The sequence below is a fragment of the Pocillopora damicornis genome, chromosome 13 (assembly GCF_964200805.1).
Source record: "Pocillopora damicornis chromosome 13, jaPocDami1.2, whole genome shotgun sequence".
Taxonomy (NCBI): domain Eukaryota; kingdom Metazoa; phylum Cnidaria; class Anthozoa; order Scleractinia; family Pocilloporidae; genus Pocillopora; species Pocillopora damicornis.
Window position 1 is genome coordinate 5,282,378 of NC_142682.1, and position 17,864 is coordinate 5,300,241.

The following is a 17,864-nucleotide window of genomic DNA, read 5'->3' on the forward strand; positions in this document are numbered from 1 at the left end:
ATGAACGCGAGTTTTTAGGGCTGTTATCGATCTAGATTCATTGAACAATTCCCGGTAACCAAACGGTTGAACATCAAGGCGATATGCAGATTTTGTGATATTTCACATTTTCCATACAGGAAGTCTCAGACTCATGAAGAAGGCCGATAATTTTCCAATTCGATAATTTTGGAATATTTCCACATTATTTAAATAAGACTAAACACAAATGTAAGTCCCAAACGTTTGAGTCATTAACTGATTGGTATTGCTTGAGACAAGAATATTCGAGCAAGTCAAGAGAAATTTAAACCTACGTGCATACTGCGTCTGTAACTTGGGCTCCCGCCTGACTATCGCTTCAGCGATGATAACGCTTGAACAAAAAAAACCCAAAAAAAGTAAATAAATAAATCGATGCGTAATCTGATTTTAATGAATTAAAGCTTTCATAAACCAGATTAAGGAGCTTGGGGCATTTTTCGGTTGACTAAAGCTCAGACTTGATGATTTTCAATCAATCTTAATAAAGTCACGCAATCCATCTATTTATTCAACTGCATACAAATCTATTTTATGTATTTTTTTATCAAATTTTCCGGAAATAATTGGTCATTGACTTTATTTCTCGAAAGACTGTAGAATGTAGCGTTCGAAATTCTTCTTAAGATTCAACACTGAGTCAACCAGCTGATTAAGATTCTCAGCCAGCCATCAAAATAAACAAAGTGTGATTTAGCAATTTTAATTTCGCGTCTTACAGAAAAGCGTTTAATTTTACGAGACATACAGTAGAACGAGGCAAGTGATCGGATGATCCTATCGGACTCCGGAAAAATTTGGTCAAATGAACGCGATCTCGACCTAATTGTGCATCAAATCTCGCGAACTGAACTGATTTAGGAAGTGCTTTGAAAAGGCTCCACCTAAATCTGACGTACTAAATTTTCTATTTTCATTTTCTCCAATCAATCGTCCTAATTGTTCTTAATCCTGCCGGTTACTGACGAAAATGCTTTTTTTGTTTTAAACAGTTAAATTGGCCATGAATTAGAGAAAGGGAACTAGGTGACGACGTCAAGCAACAGAGGAAGAGGGTGTGTATAGAGGCCGAAAACAGTGAAGACTGTCGTTTCTTTGTCACAAGGAAAAAATACAAGTCCGAGTCCGTCTTGAGAAATCAGCTGAGCTACAAAGAACTTGCTAAACGAGCTGAACCATGGTGATCTTACACGGCTCGTACTTTTGTTCACATTCACGTTTTGTTTTTTAACATGTTCGTAATAAATGAACAACATTTTTTTCCTATGATTCCACAATCGAGTGTGAAATTTCCCTTGACCAAGAATCTCTGATAATTGGCTCAGGGTTATCCATCGATAAACCATTGAGAAAGGCCGGAATTGATAATACATTGTATGATGCAACAGGGAGTTTGCAGTTGTGACTATCTTATTAGCAAATAAACTCCACGTTACCGTGCCTCTGTTTAGGAATAGATCGCATGTGACGTCAAAGTGTGGTTAAAACAAAAGAGTGGCTCACGATGCACAGCCGAGTAGACATGACAGTCAAGTGTTTGTGTAAGTGTGAAACTTGTAGTGATTAGGTGGCGTGCTTTCAGGCTATCAAATCTAAATAGCCTCGCACAATCAACTATACCTGCCTGTGGTCATTTTTTTTTTCCTTTTTTAATATAGCTCGTTGTACTAAAAAAGTCTGGAGTATTCACATGTTTCCTTTTAAAGGAGGGATCAGTGAGATGATGCCTTTTTCTACCAACGTAAAGGTTAATTTTCTTCATTTCATGAAAATAAAACGAAATTATTTTTACAGTGAAGGTTCTTTTATCGACTAACGCTTAAGATTTGCCAATTTTTGTGCTTAACGGCTATATTTTTTAAGCGGTTAGAATATTTCCATGAAAGTGCAATATTCTCTCGCCTATTTTGCAGGACAGCAAAAAATTTTAAGTTGTCATTTTAAATTTTGAGCGGGAATTTGGCACGTACCAGACGTTTGATTGCTGTGTTAGTCAAGCCGGTGTTACTGATGTCTTTTACTCGAATAGTCAGTTTGGAAGATGACTGATCGCTTCACTACTTTAAAGCTTAGTGACTGAAACATAATTTAATTCATACATATAAAACAAATGAAACGTTGCTGGAGTACCCTTCTGTCCAGAATTTACTGGCATATAGTTGTGTCATTTTCATTGTAGGACCAATGTGCATCTCAAATACTCTAATCAAGTCATTAGATATTTCCCATTGATTAAATCAAATTGCTCATTTATTTATTGTGTTTGTTTTATGATACACCATACCATGATCTCTGAAAATATAAACGTTTAAACGAGTACTACAAATTGACATATTTAACGCTGTAATTTAATTCAAAGTCATCAGACCTTGAGAATTTAGAACTTAATTATAAAAGCGAAAAGAAATTAAGGATATCTCAAAGTTTTATACTTTACCAAACGAATATAGTCTCTTGACTTCATTCGATAGTTTGACTTTACAAAGCTTCCCTGAACTTTGAACTTTTGAAAGGTTTTCCTTCAGTACGCCCTAGCGCAGGGCGCTGGTTTCCAACTAATCGCTGTACAAACTTATCCCTTTTGAGAAACACTGTTTTTTTTTTTCGGTACTCCATGTACCTTAATTTAAAGGGATTCATCCAAAGTATTCTAATACACAACATTTCATATTGTTACAATCATCACGATACCATCCATTTAAATTATTTCTACTAAAAAAGGCCGTTATTTGTAATAAAAGAACAAATGATTACTGATAACTGTTTCCCCGAAAATTTAATCATTTTTCTTTAAGGTATGGGTTAATTTTTATGTTCTTCATGAAGTTATTTTTAGGATTGAAAACGAACAGAGTTCACTGATGTTTGCCTTTCTTTTTCCTCCAGATTCTGCCGTGACATCATCACTCTTGCTGTCTCGGCGAGATCAATTTGGGCGTACACTGTTTTGGGAATGTTCTTTGACAAGCTTTGCGCTACTTTCTCGGGAATGGACCAGACTTGCGTACATATCATCACTGTATGGAGGGGGCTTCTAGATCAAACATAGAAAGTTAATGATATCTTATAAGCAATCCGTGAAACCGGTGACGCTAAATAACATTAGCAACATAATAGCTAATGAGGAAAAAGCAAAACGAATACAATAAGCTGATAGGATCAGTCTTATCTTTTTGCTGTGACTTGTTTTTGGCCTTATTTTTGTTCGTTTGTCTGTTAGTTTTGATATACTTTTGCAGGTTTAAAGAAACCTTTACACACTTAAAAGCAAGTCAAGCTGCTGTATTTCAACTGCTCGCTTGACGTCATCGGTTTATATTTTGTACCAAGATCAGTTCCTATTTAAATTCACAGCTCACACACAAGAGTGGGTGTGCAGCTCGAACTAGGAGCCCGAGTATTTAATGCCGTCCGACATAGTAACACAGAATGGTAAACAACCAGTCATCACCTCTCGGGCTAAAACGTTTTTGTGCCGCCGCCTGAAACGAAAACCCCAACAACCCAATGGCAAATAATGGGAACGTATTCCCCATCCAAATGCGGGCGCACCAACCTCTGGGGGTTAGAGGTAAAACAGCTAAACTACATGCAAGATAAAATTTAACGTAAAACTAGAGATGTTCGAGAGCTGAGATGAATACATTACAAATGTCAAACATTAAACACGCTACATAACAAAAGACTCAATTAACGCCATAGCGGCCCACGTGCGAACACACTAATAGACAAATATTTACATTCCTTATCACTGCCACTTACAGTTTAGTTCCGCCGAGTGTAAATACATTTTTTGGTAGATTAAACAGCACTGAAGGCAAAACAGAAAAAAAACAACAACAAAAAAGTTTTGTCAGGATTTGTGAAATGTAATTATTACCTGTGGCTGTTTCCTCTTCTTTTTTGTCCTATCAACAGCTGCATACAAATAGCCAATGCTCCCGCCAGGCTGAAGTGTCTCGCTCTCTGCAGTGTTTACGTTGTTTTGGAACCCTGAATCAGTTGGATGCGACGAACGATCAATGCAATCGACACAGGACCCCCGGTTCAAAGGTAACCCACTTGTTCCTCCCTGAGGGCGGTCTGATGATTTTTTGAGAGTGCTTGCTTCAGAACTGGCTCTACCTTTTCTTTCTTTGTGAACAACAGCGTGAAGATGATCCTTGTTTTCTTCTTTTTTATCGCACGAAGCAGGTGGCTGCTCTATTCCTTTTTCACCACTCACCAACACTGTGTTGACTGACCTTGACTTTTGATTAGTCTTATCTACGTCATCATACTCGCACTCTTTTTCGCAGTCGCTCAATGTCTCATAGATGGCCGGCCCAGATTCCGTTTGCGAAATGGTTAAGTGTACAGTAAGCTCGGCAGAGCTCTTCATTTGTTGAACAGGCACAGGATCGAACGATTGCAGTTCGGAACTAAGGGGCACCTCGTAGGTGCAACTGACCCGATCGTGAAGGTGATCTGAAGGTCATCTGTAAGTAAAAATGATATTTTCTATCACTTAGCAGGAAAAGGATATATTAGGATATATTTATAAAGCTCAAATTTTTGCAGTTTTGTTTTAGTGTAGCGTCGTATTCTGCCCTCAAACGTAGATTTCAGGAAAGAAGTAACATACTGATAAGGATCTAAGTCACATGCACACTTTAAAGGAAATATGATGCATCAAATGGAAATAACACTCAAATTTGCCATCGAGAAAAGGTTATAATGGCTCGGCAGAAATAGGGTTTAGATGGGAAAAAAAAATCTACTTTCTAAACGATAAAAATGACTGCTATTATCACTTGATAAGTACCACTGGGAAAAAAATAGCCTCGTGGGTACATCTGCACAGTTTTTGTCTGTGTCATTTTAGTGATAATCTTAAAATCCAGGGCAGCTTTGACTCAAAGCCCAAATAGAAAATGTTCTGCCATCACTTAAAAGCTTATCATGGACACCTAATTTTCCGGATGATTTATTTACGATCACCTTGCCTTTCCACGTTTAAAATCTGGAGGAATAAGATTAATAAGTTTATTAAAAAAACAAAACAAAACAAAGCAAAAAAAAAAAAACAGTTAACGGAGTACTAAAGATTAACATGCACTACTATATACTACTTGCCGTGATGTTATTTTCATGATAAAGCACATCAATATCGTCGTTACCGTTGGAAAAAAAAAGGAAGAGAGTACTCGTTAATAACAAGCGAAGATATCATATAAACAACCCTCAGTTCTATAATCTACGCACCCTCCCCTCCCAAAGTGTAATAGGAAGGGGACAGGATCTTATTTGCAAGTGGGAGTGAGATATTTTGTTCCCCCTCAGATACTCTTACTACTTTCTCTGGAAGATTTTGCCAAATATGTTAATTATTTATTCAAAGTTTTACCATATTCACTGAAATTGATCAGAAAACTGGAGGTATTAAAAGACCTCGGTGAATTACCTATAACGCATGCACACAGGGAATCGAAAACTTTAAAAACTATGGGAACTACTCCACATTTTCTATCTCCAAAAGCCAAAAGCACAATAAAATGCTTGTTGAAGAATTCACCTTAAACACAAAAGATCAAGGTACATTCAATATAACATTTGAAGAAAAGCGAACGAGCCGGCGAAATGCGAGATAAAGGCACATTCTATTATGCCATTTGATGGAAGAACTAGCCTTGTGAAGAAGGCTTCACATCAACTATGAAGTGCATTATACCAGACAAGGGAATAAAATTCAACTTTGTGTTTCGATATTCGGCTCATCATATTAAAAATAAAAATAAAAAATAAAAAATAAAAATATATATATATATATATATATATATATATATATATATATGTGTGTGTGTGTGTGTGTGTGTGTGTGTGTGTGTGTGTGTGTGTGTGTGTGTGTGTGTGTGTGTGTGTGTGTGTGTGTGTGTGTGTGTGTGTGTGTGTGTGTGTGTGTGTGTGTGTGTGTGTGTGTGTGTGTATGATATGATATGCAAATAGGCAAATGATGCAAGAAACTTGCCTTGGTTCTTACGACTTTGGTGTCGCCGAAAAAACAATATTCCGAGTACGACTGCAATTGCCAAGAGGAAAATGGCCAGAAGCACTATGATGATCAACATCAAGTTTAACTTGCCGGTTGAAACTTTTCGCGGAGAAGATTCACTTACTGCATTCTCAAACGTTGTCCCTAAAGGAGAACAAAAAAAAAAGGAAAAATATATATCTAGCTTTTTGAGAGGGGAAGGCTGATCGAACCCAAAAAGGTTCAAATGGACACTGAAACGAAAAAAGAAAAAAGGCAGATAAAGGTACGTCAATAACCAAGTGAAATAGAATGTTGCTTTCCACGAACTGTGATCGATTATTGAAATATTAAAGGTTCAAATTTTCTATAAACTCCTGAGTTACATCTCCACTCCCCCCAGCCCGAAACATTTTTCTTAAGACCTTCAGTATTGATACTCTCGTCATTTGCTAAAATCGATCGCCTCTGTTTCCCAAGTCAAATCGTGGAAGAAGTTATTAGACTGAGCATAGGGTACACCTCAGAGTTCATACCGAGAAACACGAAGATGTGATTCGTGTTAAAATGATTTTGGTGTTATAAAAAGAGAGTAATGTAAGATTTTACTCCCCAGAAGTCCATGTTGTAATTAACGCATTCGAAGAGAGGGAATGAATCTGTAGGGCAATCCAATATAAATTATGCATAAATATAATTGCATTGTACCTTGTGTTGAGAGATTGAACGTGGGTCGGTTTTGCAATGTTGAAAATGTTACAGTCGTTGGTTGGGTGTAGAGCTTTGCCAGCTTAAATGTCACAAAGTCCTAAAAAGTGAACTATTTTGATTATCTAGTATTGCTGTGTATTTGCACCACGAGACTTCAAGTTTAGTCGATTGCGTTAAAACGGCTATACGTGCATCGCTGTTTGATTGATTCTTCGCCCCTACCGCTCTTTAAATTCTTTGCCAAAAAGAGAAACAAAATAATTTTCAAATCCCTTTTTCAAAGTTTCTTATAACGAATTCGTTTCATCATTCCAAAGATTGTTAAGGGATGCTGATATATACTTAGCCAAAGTGAACAAGGCACGGAAAGGCTAAAAGAGTCTTACTGCTTACACAAAAAAGTCATTCTTTGGATTTTTTAATTTTGGTGTCCTTGTATTACCTGACGTTTATGTAACTCGAGCTTTAGAGAAAGGAAAGGCAATTCGCCTTCTTGATACTTAACACCCCTGGGAGACTCTCAATAGAAATTGAAATATTGTTTGTCAACCCTAAGCAATGACGAAAAAAAAACCGAATTTCCCCTCAGTCAACGCGCTATATCCATTTTAAATTCCCCTTTGTATCATCAAATTTAAAAACACGAAGCAAAAAGATTGCTTTGATAACAAGTCACATGAACATCATCTTCTGATTTCGGTATTTAAGAGAATCATGGTAAGCATTTTTTTTTTTTTTTCATGGTCAAAATAAAGTATTTGTTGTATTTTCTCTGTCGAGTCACTGAAAACAAGATAATTCGAAAACCATTCATTTTCTTTCGTTCTTGATCACGTAACTTTAGGCATGTTCTAAGGACGTCATCGAGTGACTTGAACCGGAATACCTGAACATGCTTCAGGATTTAGGGGAGGGATCGAAAACAATGCCGAGTAATAGTCACCTGAGCGTTTCCAGCGTGGGCCTAATGAAACAGAGGCTCTTGGCAGACCAAACGAATTCGGCAGATGTGTTGATAAACTTGTGGTCATCAAATTCAAAAGGTGAAATTGTGCATTTAGGGCTTTAATTTTTCTGTTCCTTATGTTCATAATTTGTTTTGGTGGGATATGATACTAGAACTATTATACACATGTATGCAATTACTGCTGCCTTCTCCATGCATACGAAAATTTAAAAAAAAGGCTTACCTTAATTTGAAGATATCAATCTTTCAAAAATATTATTGCCGGTTTTTCTCTTATGAAATCTTCGACTTGATACACCTCAAAAGTCTCCACTTTAACGATAAATGTTGAAGGAATTCGCCAGCAGAAAACTCAGACATAATTCAACCTGAACATAAGAAAACTGTCATGCTGCCCATACGCTCAAGGTGAAAAAAAATCAGCTGATTTTGTTTTTAATATCTCCATTTTCTGAAGTCTGAGATATCGTGATAATGGTCACAGCTATTGCCAAACATGAAGAGAGAGGGCTAGACAATTTGATAAAAAGCTAATCCCCCTCTCATAATATATAACATATATTTACTGTTTTCTCTTTCTTAAAGTGGGCAGGGAAAAGAGAGGAATTTGGAAGTGCGATATCCGACACGAACTGTGCAATAGACCAGGGTCATATTAGATGTCAAATTTCCGTCAAAGTAAATCTTACCTTCTGAAAAAAGCTCATTCAGAGTATTCGTCAATTGAGTTCTGAGTGAGGTGGGCGTTGTCTTTGTTGCCAAAGGCTGGGGAGTTGATCGAGGTCTTGTTGTTCTATCAATGAAAATGTCCCCATTTTCTGAATTGTTGGATTTGGTGGAACAAACTAGCAAGAAAATACGAATACGAATTACTCATTTCAAAATCAAAGTTCGCTTACAACCTTTTTATTTTCTTACTGCGATTTTTAATTGGATTAACATAGCTTCGGCATGATCATGAACTTACTGACTTGCTTTTCACATATATATCCTGGATCACCATCATAGTTTGTTCCTTGGCACTTTATGTTGTTATACTTTCCGTATTGCAGCATCTCTCCGCATTTTTCTGTTTCAAAATTGTTTGGTTCTCCGTTATTCCAACGCCATGTTCCAGCTGACGTCCCGTTGACCCAGGCTATGCTTTCATTCAACCAGCTCCACGTATGAGACCCATTAACTGTTTTCAAGCCAATAAACCAACGTGTCTTTTTTTGGTTTTTGGTTAGGTTCGTGACAAAGTGCCATTCTTTTTCGGTTTCCATTGAGACAAGTGAACTATTCTCTTGATGGCTACAACTTTCCCTAGCTGTACTCCAGTCGATTGTTTCCTCTTCGAAAGAATACTTGGAGCAGATCATAACTAAGGTTTATGGGGAGCCGACCGATAAAAGAGAAAAAAGACAAACAAGGAATAACGATCAATTTATTTATCTTTTAATTGTATATATCAATCAAGAATTAAAAGCTACACATAAGGAGAACTGAATAAAACCCTTGGACGCACGGAAGTTTTTACACCAGCACGTGCACTTGGGACTGGATGAACGAAACTGTGAATTTCCAAGATTAGATCACTACATAAGTCAAAAAACACCTTTCCTTCCCTTCAGTCCCATGTTTAATGAGATAAAGGTGAACTTGAACTCTGTTTCTGCATTATAACAACGAATACAAATACATAGGAGGGGTTGTCTATAAAATTGTGTATGTAACTAAATACTACATTTTTATACCACAACGTGAATGCACGTTTAACCTAACTCCCAGATAGACAAATATTTAGACGTAAAGATATGCAAGAGAGATTGGACTATAAAAAAATAATTAATACGAATAAGTACAAATATTACAACAACAATAATGGCGACAAAGCTACAAGACGAAATTAAAAGATCCTCGCAGCCAAGAACACTACTGAACTAGTAGTTGAAAATAAGACCTGAATAAAAAATTCAGGCTCTTACGTGATTTAAACCCATGACCTCTGCGATACCTGTGCAGCGCTCTACCAACTGAGCTAACAAGCCAACTGGAAGCTAGTCAATGTGTTGGATCCAAATAAACCATCCAAGTGATGATTGATAATTTTAGATATATGAAATTCATATATTTACACTGCGGTGAAGAAACGAAATTAAAAGATCCTCGCAGATAAGAACACTATTGAACTAGTAGTTGAAAATAGGACCTGAAAAAAATTCAGGTCCGTACGGGATTTGAACCCCCGACCTCTGCGTTTTATCGAATAGGTCATGGGCCTGAATTTTTTTCAGGTCCTATTTTCAACTACTAGTTCAGTAGTGTTCTTAGCTGCGAGGATCTTTTAATTTCGTTTCTGCACCGCAATGCAAATAAATGATTTTCATATATCTAAAATCAAAGCTACATGAAATAGAAACGAACTTACACTTTTTGGCGTAACCAGGACTGGTAATAAAACTCTTTAACAAAAGTAACGCGGCGCCAGCAAAAACTAAGGAAACGACTGAATTAGTTAAAAACAGCCAGTAATGAAAATTATTTGACGAAAGCAACGCGTATACTGGCGAGAAATTTCACGCAAAAATGCGAGCTTAAATGATTAGAAACATTACACACAACGGCAGTTCAATTGAAAGAAAAACGATATGAAAGAATTTCGTAAAGAGAAATCACCTCACCTTCCTAAATTTTTAGCTAGTTCGCTGTTGTTGAAATCGAAATTTTATAAGATGCTAAATGACAGAGCTGACGGAAGCGGTTTTGTTGCTCAAAGATAAACAGAGATGCAAGTTTATTTACTACAGTGTAAAAATTTCATTATTCCCCCACAAATGATATTATTATGGCTATTGCGCTGATTTGTTAGGAGGCGAGGATTTAAAACGTTTCGTGTAGGTTCTTCAAAGCTGACTTGTAGAGCATCAAGTAATGATAGCCGACTTTTATCCTTCGCAAACTTTTTTGCAAAGGATATGACCTGTTCGCTTTTTCTTTCCAAATGTGTGCAAACCTAAAGTACTTTCAAAGAAATTAAAGCATTGAAACAGTTGGAGAAGATTCCCCGCAAGAAAGAGACATTTACAGTGTACACGTTTGAGGGCCTTCAGTTCATATTTGCAAGGATGAATTCAAAGTATAATTAAATAACTAAGGAAAAATTTGCTTACCATTGGTGACGTGGACTTCAATAGCATTATTACCACCAAATTCAAACAGAAAAATTTGGCGCAAATAGCGGTCCTTAATATTCTCTAGGTTCCATTTTAGCGCAGAAATGGTCGAAAATGTTCAGTAAGGTTGAAATCAAAACTTTGTAAGGTGTTTCAGAAACAGAGCTGACGGAAGCGAAGGGGAAGCTGATTTGTAGAGCGTCTGTTATGGTAATCGACTCATATCCTTTTCAATGTCTTACCCCAGCCATCCGTCGACCCTGTTCGCTTTTCTTGCCAAATGAATACAAACCTGACCTTCTTTCAAAGGAAAGCAATGAGTCAGTCGCAGCGGAATCCCCGGATCACAGTGTACATTTTTCATTCCCTTTAGTTTATATTTTAGCAAGATGAATTCAGAGTATGATTATATACTTTGAGATGAATGTGCTTACCATCGGCAAATTGGTCTTCAGTAGCACTGGCAACACCAAATGCAAGCAGTAAAAAAGTGCAAGCAGCGGTCCTCATAATATCTCGTAGATTCAAATTTAGCGCAGACACGTACGGTCGAAATGTTCCGTGAAGTTGAAATCTGTTTGAACCAAAGTGATCCGATTGAATACGTTAAGGCTGAAATAAAGAAGAATGAAACTTTATGAAGTGTAAATGAAACAGCACAGGCAGTGCTCACCGTTTATTGGTTTCCTCCGCTATTTCTTTAATTCGCTATGTTTAATATTACTGTATATATAAAGAGCCTCATCTAATCACGCGTGTCTAAGTGTGATTATATTCGTCGAGAAAACTGACTACAAACTTCAAGTGAAAATTGTATTGAGTACAAAAAAAAAGGTTAACATAGCGATTTTCAATTTGAAAATGTCGATTTTTGGGATGGGATTACTCGCAACAAAAATGATTTTAGCTTAAATGAATGGCCAGCTAGGACAATGCAATTTAGGAACTTTTGATTTAGCTAAACTTTTTCTAGACCGTACTTTCCCTTTAAATAATTATTGCCTATTTATTCGTGTCAAAACAAATAAGAAAAATTTTGTTCACCTGATCGGAAAATAAGCTCATACTCTTGGAATAAGCGACATGATGCGAACGCTGTCTAACATTTTCTAAAAGGACAATTCAAAATATCTCGTTGCTTTCCAGTCGGTCGGTGGAAGTGTTCTTTCCTTTATCTGGTGGTTTTCCCTCACAGTTAACAACCGGATAACGACTGTTTCCTGTTCATAAAAGCGCGGTTAACGGTTCAATCAACTTGAATGCTTTTCCCGAATTTAGAGGGTTTACCGCAAGGGAAACATGTTATCAAATTGCGGCTACTTACGCTAAAATTGTGGTTACTGACTCATGTTCAGAGAAAATTTTTTATCGGGCGATGACAACGATTATGTAGCTGGCTATAAAAACAGAACCAGCGGGATGAAGCCGGTGTTTCGTTTGTTTTGTGTTGCTGTTAATATTTTACAAACTGAAGCGCATGGTTCATAAAAAATGGCACTAGGAAGTGTTGCCATATCGAAACAAAACGCTTTCGTCAGCTCTGTTATTTAGCACCTTATAAAATTTCGATTTCAGCAGCAGCAAACAATCTAAAAATATAAGAAGGAAAGCCGATTCATGAATATTGTCTGTTTCAGTTCAATTTCAATGCGCGTAAGATTGTTCCCATCACTTGAATGCATCGGTCCATTAAGTAGCCCACAGAAGGAAAAAAAAATAGTGGCAAGACAATTAGGTCTGTTAATTTTGTTAATTCTTTTGAAAGCGCTGGTCAAGTTATTAAGCGATAAAACTTCCAGGGAAGAGTTTGGATCAGACATCTCCATCAAACGTAGAAGTACAGGAGTTTTATTCGGCCATAATAAGATGGACTGATTACAAAATCTCATGTCCCCAAACGGGGTGGGGGGTTATTAAAAAAAAAAACGACTCCAAACGGGGGGCTTATTGGAGATGGGGGGGGGGGGGGGGGAGCGTTAACAGCGAGGAGGGGTTTAATAGAGATTAACAAACAACCAGATTAGAATCTTTTAATGTCAACCTTCTGAAACTAGTTGTTTCGTATTCGTTTAGTAGTTTGAGGTGGAAATTTCTACAAAATGGACACCGGCATTTTAGAAAGGGTCTTTTTTTTTTATTTTGAGGCGGGTAAAACTGAAAAACGAAGACCCCATCGATTTCAAAGTTTTAACGTCAAGTAAAGCGTTTTACGCTTACGTTTTACGGGGATCTTCGTTTTGTAGTCTGAGGCAGGCAAAAATACAACAAGAAGACCCTAATGATTTCAATGTTTTAGCGTCAAGTAAAGCGTTTTGGCGAAGGTCTTCGTTTGTAGTTTGAGGCGGGTAAAACTACAAAACGAGGACCTTAATGACTTCAATGTTTTGTTGTCGAAAAAAGAATTTCAGCACAGGTCTTCGGTCTTTGGTCTTTGGTCTTTGGTCTTTGGTCTTCGGTCTTCGGTCTTCGGTCTTCGGTCTTCGGTTTGGAGACACCCCTCCGCTTGCCAATAACCGTCACAGCATATATCGGGCGTGATTGAATTAAGCGGAAATTAAGGTCAAGGACTTTTTTCATTAATTAGCTGCCCCTTGCGAACAAAACTGTACTTCGTCAATAATTATACTGTAGTATCAGCACAAAATGGCTCTCAATTAGTATAAACGACATACTTTTGCTAAATAAATATAAGCCAGCTGGTTTCGTCGAGTTCTTGGTGTGACATGATATAGTATGTATAGGCAATCACTTGAGTGCGTGGTAAGAGTCGTCTCTTTGCTTGTAACCATTCTGTCATGTCGCAAAATTAAATCAAATTTAGATGTGGTAATAATAATCATGTGGATATTCTTTTTTTTTTTCTTTTTCCTTTTTGATTTATCAATACCCTCATTAAAGGAAGTTGTATAAAATTTCAAGCGCAAGAAAAAATATTTGTGTGGTCTGAATACTTCAACCAAACGTCCCCAAAGTAAAGTCACGCATATTCTCCTCTTTCGTTTATATACACCCTCCCGTTGGACAAACGTTTTCTGTTGGATCCTAAATAAATAAACAAAAAGCACACAGCAAAAAAAGAAAAAGTGTAGGTAAGCTATTAATTAATTTGAGGAATGATTTAAACCGGAATTTTAAGCGTACATAGGTTTTCAAGCAGGGAGGAAACTCTGTGGACTCGATTGCCACCCATAAAATAAACCTCTCTCTAAATCTAAATGCTATCAACATTTGCTTACTTCGGCTTTATAATCCTGGATTAACGCTAAATGTCTAACAAACAATCCACAATAGCTTTTGACACGTTTTCTGATGGTGACATATTAACATACCTTTGAGTTGGTATTGGAATCTCATATTCAACGTCTTTGGCTTCTCTTGTAGATTTATCGATCGACGTGTACGTTCGTGAATCGTCCCCTTCAGACGTCTGCGAAACAGACAGTTTTATTCAGGCGGTTCACTTTGGAGCCTTTCAATCATGGTTTCATTCCCCGCGGAAAAAATAGACTGGGCACATCCATTCAAAGTAACCAGCGGCAAACTGTCTCGAAAGTCGCGTTTTTTCTGTGTAGAGACAGGTTACAAATAAACATTAAAAAAGAAACAGGAAACAAAAGTAGGTTAGCTATCAATAGCATTTGATAATGGAAATACAATGACTGCTAACAGTAAAACAACGAAACAAAAGTTCAAAACACAAGCAGCAAACAACTCGCCGTCTTCATCAGGCAATTAGAAAGAAAAAGTATTGGAGCAGACAGAAACTGATTTTTTAAGGGAAGCCGACCGATAAAAGAGAAGAAAGAAAAACAAGGAAAAATTATCTATTTACTTATCTCTGAATTTCTTATATCACTTAAGAATTACAAGAAGGTACACAGAAGGAGAACTGAATAAAACGCTCGGACACACAAAAAATTTTTCACATCTACTATGGTGCAGTAGGGATTAGGTAAACGAAACTGTGAATTTCCAAGATCACTACATAAGTAAAAAAAACCTGAGGGGTGGCATTTACCTTCCTTTCCCCTTCAATCTCATGTTTAATGAGACAAAGGTGAACTTGAACTCTGTTTCTGCATTACTACAGCGAATACAGACACGTAGGGGCTATCATACTCATACTACTAATAATATTATTATCTTAGTACAAATAGAGTAACAAAAAGGGTAACGACAAAGCTGTATGAAATAGAAACGAAATATTTATCGTTGTAAATCGACCATATGTCGTTCCCCATACTATGCTTTATAACGTGTTCAAATTTTCAACGGTTCCTCCCGTAACTTAACACCGAGTCACACAACGCGTGACGCGTTCATGAATTCATCGTTGGCTTTTTCTCGAGACGTGAGCTTGGGCCGCCTGTGGACACACGACCGTTCAAAACCGGCTAGGTAACCTTGCCTCCTTTTTAAGCTGAGCCTCGCCGGGGACCTCACTTTAACTTAGCATGAAGAAATTGTGTTAGCACTACGGGTGCCAAGTTACAGTGGGATACCCGGCGAGGCTAGCTCAGTTTAAAAAGGAGGCAAGGTTACCTAACTGGTTTTCAACGGTCGTGTGTCAAGGTTGAGGTGGATAATCCAAAATTTTCCGTTGCTTTCCAGTCGGTTAATAAAGTATTCGTTCCATTATCCGGCAGTTTTCCTTCACGGTAAACACCCGGAAAATGATTGTTTCCTGTTCATAAAAATGCGGTTAACAGCCGGCAAACATATTTGTTCGATCAATTTGAACGCTATTACCGAATTTAGAAGGTTTGCCGCATGGAAAACATTTTATCAAAATGATTATATAGCTGGCCATAACAACAGGACCTGCGGGATGAAGCAATTTTTTCGTTTGTTTGGTGTTGCCGTTAATATTTTACAAACTGAAGCGCTTGGTTCATAAAAAATAACACTAGGAAGTCTTGCCATATCGAAAACAAAGCGCTTCCGTCCGCTTTGTCGGCACCTTTTATCATTTCGATTTCAACGGCAGCGAACTATCTAAAAAATATAGGAAGGAGTGCTGATTTCTCTTAATCATTCATGAATATTGTCTATTTCAGTTAAATCTCACTGCGTGTGATATTGCTTCTATCACTTGAATGCATCGGTCTATGAAGTAGCCCAATGGAAAAAAAAATGGCAAGGCAATTAGGTCTGTTAATTTTGCCGAGAAATGAAAGCTTTGAGAGAGAAGATACGTGGTCAAGTTATTCAGCGATAAGGCTTTCAGGGTAGAGTTTGGATCAGACATCTCCATAAAACGTAGGGGCATAGGAGTTGTATTCGGCCATATGTTGGAAACATGTACGATACGTTGATTATTCTTAATTTGATTGACATTTATTATGCGGGACGTGTTTTATCGCCCCATATATAGCACTGTTCTATGTGCTTACAACGGGACGTTTAGCGTGCGTTTCTTTCGAATAAGCCGAGAGTTTGAGTGGGAGTTAACCAAAGCGTTACAATAAAATATTTAAATCAATTTAATGAATCGTGTCTTGATAAGGAAGCGTGGGACAGCTTTTTTAAGTTTTCGACGAATGTATTCAATATAATTCACTCTAAAATTGCACCACAACTCGATCCTTTCGACTGGACTGGCGCAAGAAAAGATATTTGTCCGGTTTGAACACAAAACGCCCCCAAACTACAGTCACGCACATTCTCCTATTTCATTTCCACCATTGACGAGGTCTGGAACGATCACCTTAAAGCCTTTTTTTCTAAATTCTAAAAAAAATATATATATATCCTAGTTGAAAAAAAGTATCGATATGTCAACACTATGAGTCTTGAGGCGAGCTCCTTCGACCATCACGCATCTCTGCTCTCAAACATATGCGCGTGCACAGATACAGCCGCCTCGCCTTGTTCTACTTTATTTTCTCCAACAGTGGTTACAGTGTTATGAATGATCCTAATCATGTTTTTTTGTTTATTTTTTTTTCCTTTGGGTTAAGCATACACTGCACAATGGAATTTAACTGGCATGTAATTTTGTATTACGCTGGCAAAATTTCATTTTGAAAACATACTTAATGATAGTGATAATGACGAATTTAGATAGCTATATAATTATAAAAGAAATGTCTTGAGTTGCTTTCTCCTTATATTCTTATTATTATTATTATTATTATCATTATTATTATCATTATTATTTGATCACGAATCTGCGGCAAGTTTCAAGCAGTAGTAACAGCGAGTTTTGCATCATTAGCTGGGTGCAGCATGCGTGAACAAAAAAAATTGTTTAGACTATAAAATAGCATAACCTACAGTCCATTTACATGAAGTGGGTTTCTCAAACCACGATTGAGTTAACCCAGTATCAACGGAAATTCTTGTTTTCCCTTTGTGGCTTTGCTAGGACAAGAACTATTATTTCATTATTTATTTCGGCTTGATAATCTTGGATAAGCGCCAACCATCTTACGAACAATCCACTCAAGCGTTAACATACTCAGGAGCAGGTATTTGATCCACATTCACATACTCAATGTTGCTGCCTTCCCCTTCAGATGTGTAGCTTCGGGAAACCTCTCCTTCTGGAGCCTGCAAAATATCCAGTGTTGTTTGGGATTAATGACAAGGTTTATCGAACTGTGCTCTCGACTCCTTTGATAATTGCTGTTTACTTGACTAACTCTCCATTGTCAATAAACAAAATTGAACGAAACTACAAACGCAGTCTATCGATAATTCGATCGTGTCTAGTGAAAATATTATTTTCTCCAGATCGTGTAAAACATGCATGTATTTAAATGATGTTTCTATTCACGTCTTTGTGACATGTTGTGCTTGCTGTTGAGGTCATAAATTAATCTACCACATCTTTCAGTAATATAGAGTCTTTAATCGGTAGAAATACGGCTAAAACTTTAGACTAGTGGTATTGTAACGTAATGCCTGTTTCCAAATGTGATCCCTCCGTATCGCATTTTTTTTTTAATTTAATTTTTTGTTTTGTTTTTTTTGTTTTTTTCTGTTGTTGTTTTTTTGT

The 17,864-nt window shown here is 37.1% G+C and overlaps 1 protein-coding gene across 1 annotated transcript; it reads right to left on the reverse strand.

The window, feature by feature from the left end:
• Window positions 1-2,256: 2,256 nt before the first annotated feature.
• Window positions 2,257-9,066, reverse strand: LOC113682425 (uncharacterized). The gene is made up of 5 exons (XM_089192676.1): window positions 8,677-9,066; window positions 8,399-8,554; window positions 6,029-6,196; window positions 3,902-4,488; window positions 2,257-3,055 (listed from the first exon to the last, which is right to left on the reverse strand). The coding sequence occupies exons 1-5, from the start codon at window positions 8,972-8,974 to the stop codon at window positions 2,948-2,950; spliced, it is 1,317 nt and encodes a 438-aa protein (XP_089048802.1). The 5' UTR covers window positions 8,975-9,066; the 3' UTR covers window positions 2,257-2,947.
• Between the last annotated feature and the right edge of the window lie 8,798 nt (window positions 9,067-17,864).

Excerpts from the sequence above, each read along its gene's own strand:
- LOC113682425 (XM_089192676.1), bottom strand. The coding sequence starts at position 8,974 with ATGGAAACCGAAAAAGAATGGCACTTTGTCACGAACCTAACCAAAAAC. Across the intron at positions 8,555-8,676 it reads TATATGTGAAAAGCAAGTCA|TTTGTTCCACCAAATCCAAC; the intron begins GTAAGTTCATGA and ends TTTTCTTGCTAG. Across the intron at positions 4,489-6,028 it reads CCAAAGTCGTAAGAACCAAG|ATCACCTTCACGATCGGGTC; the intron begins GCAAGTTTCTTG and ends GATGACCTTCAG.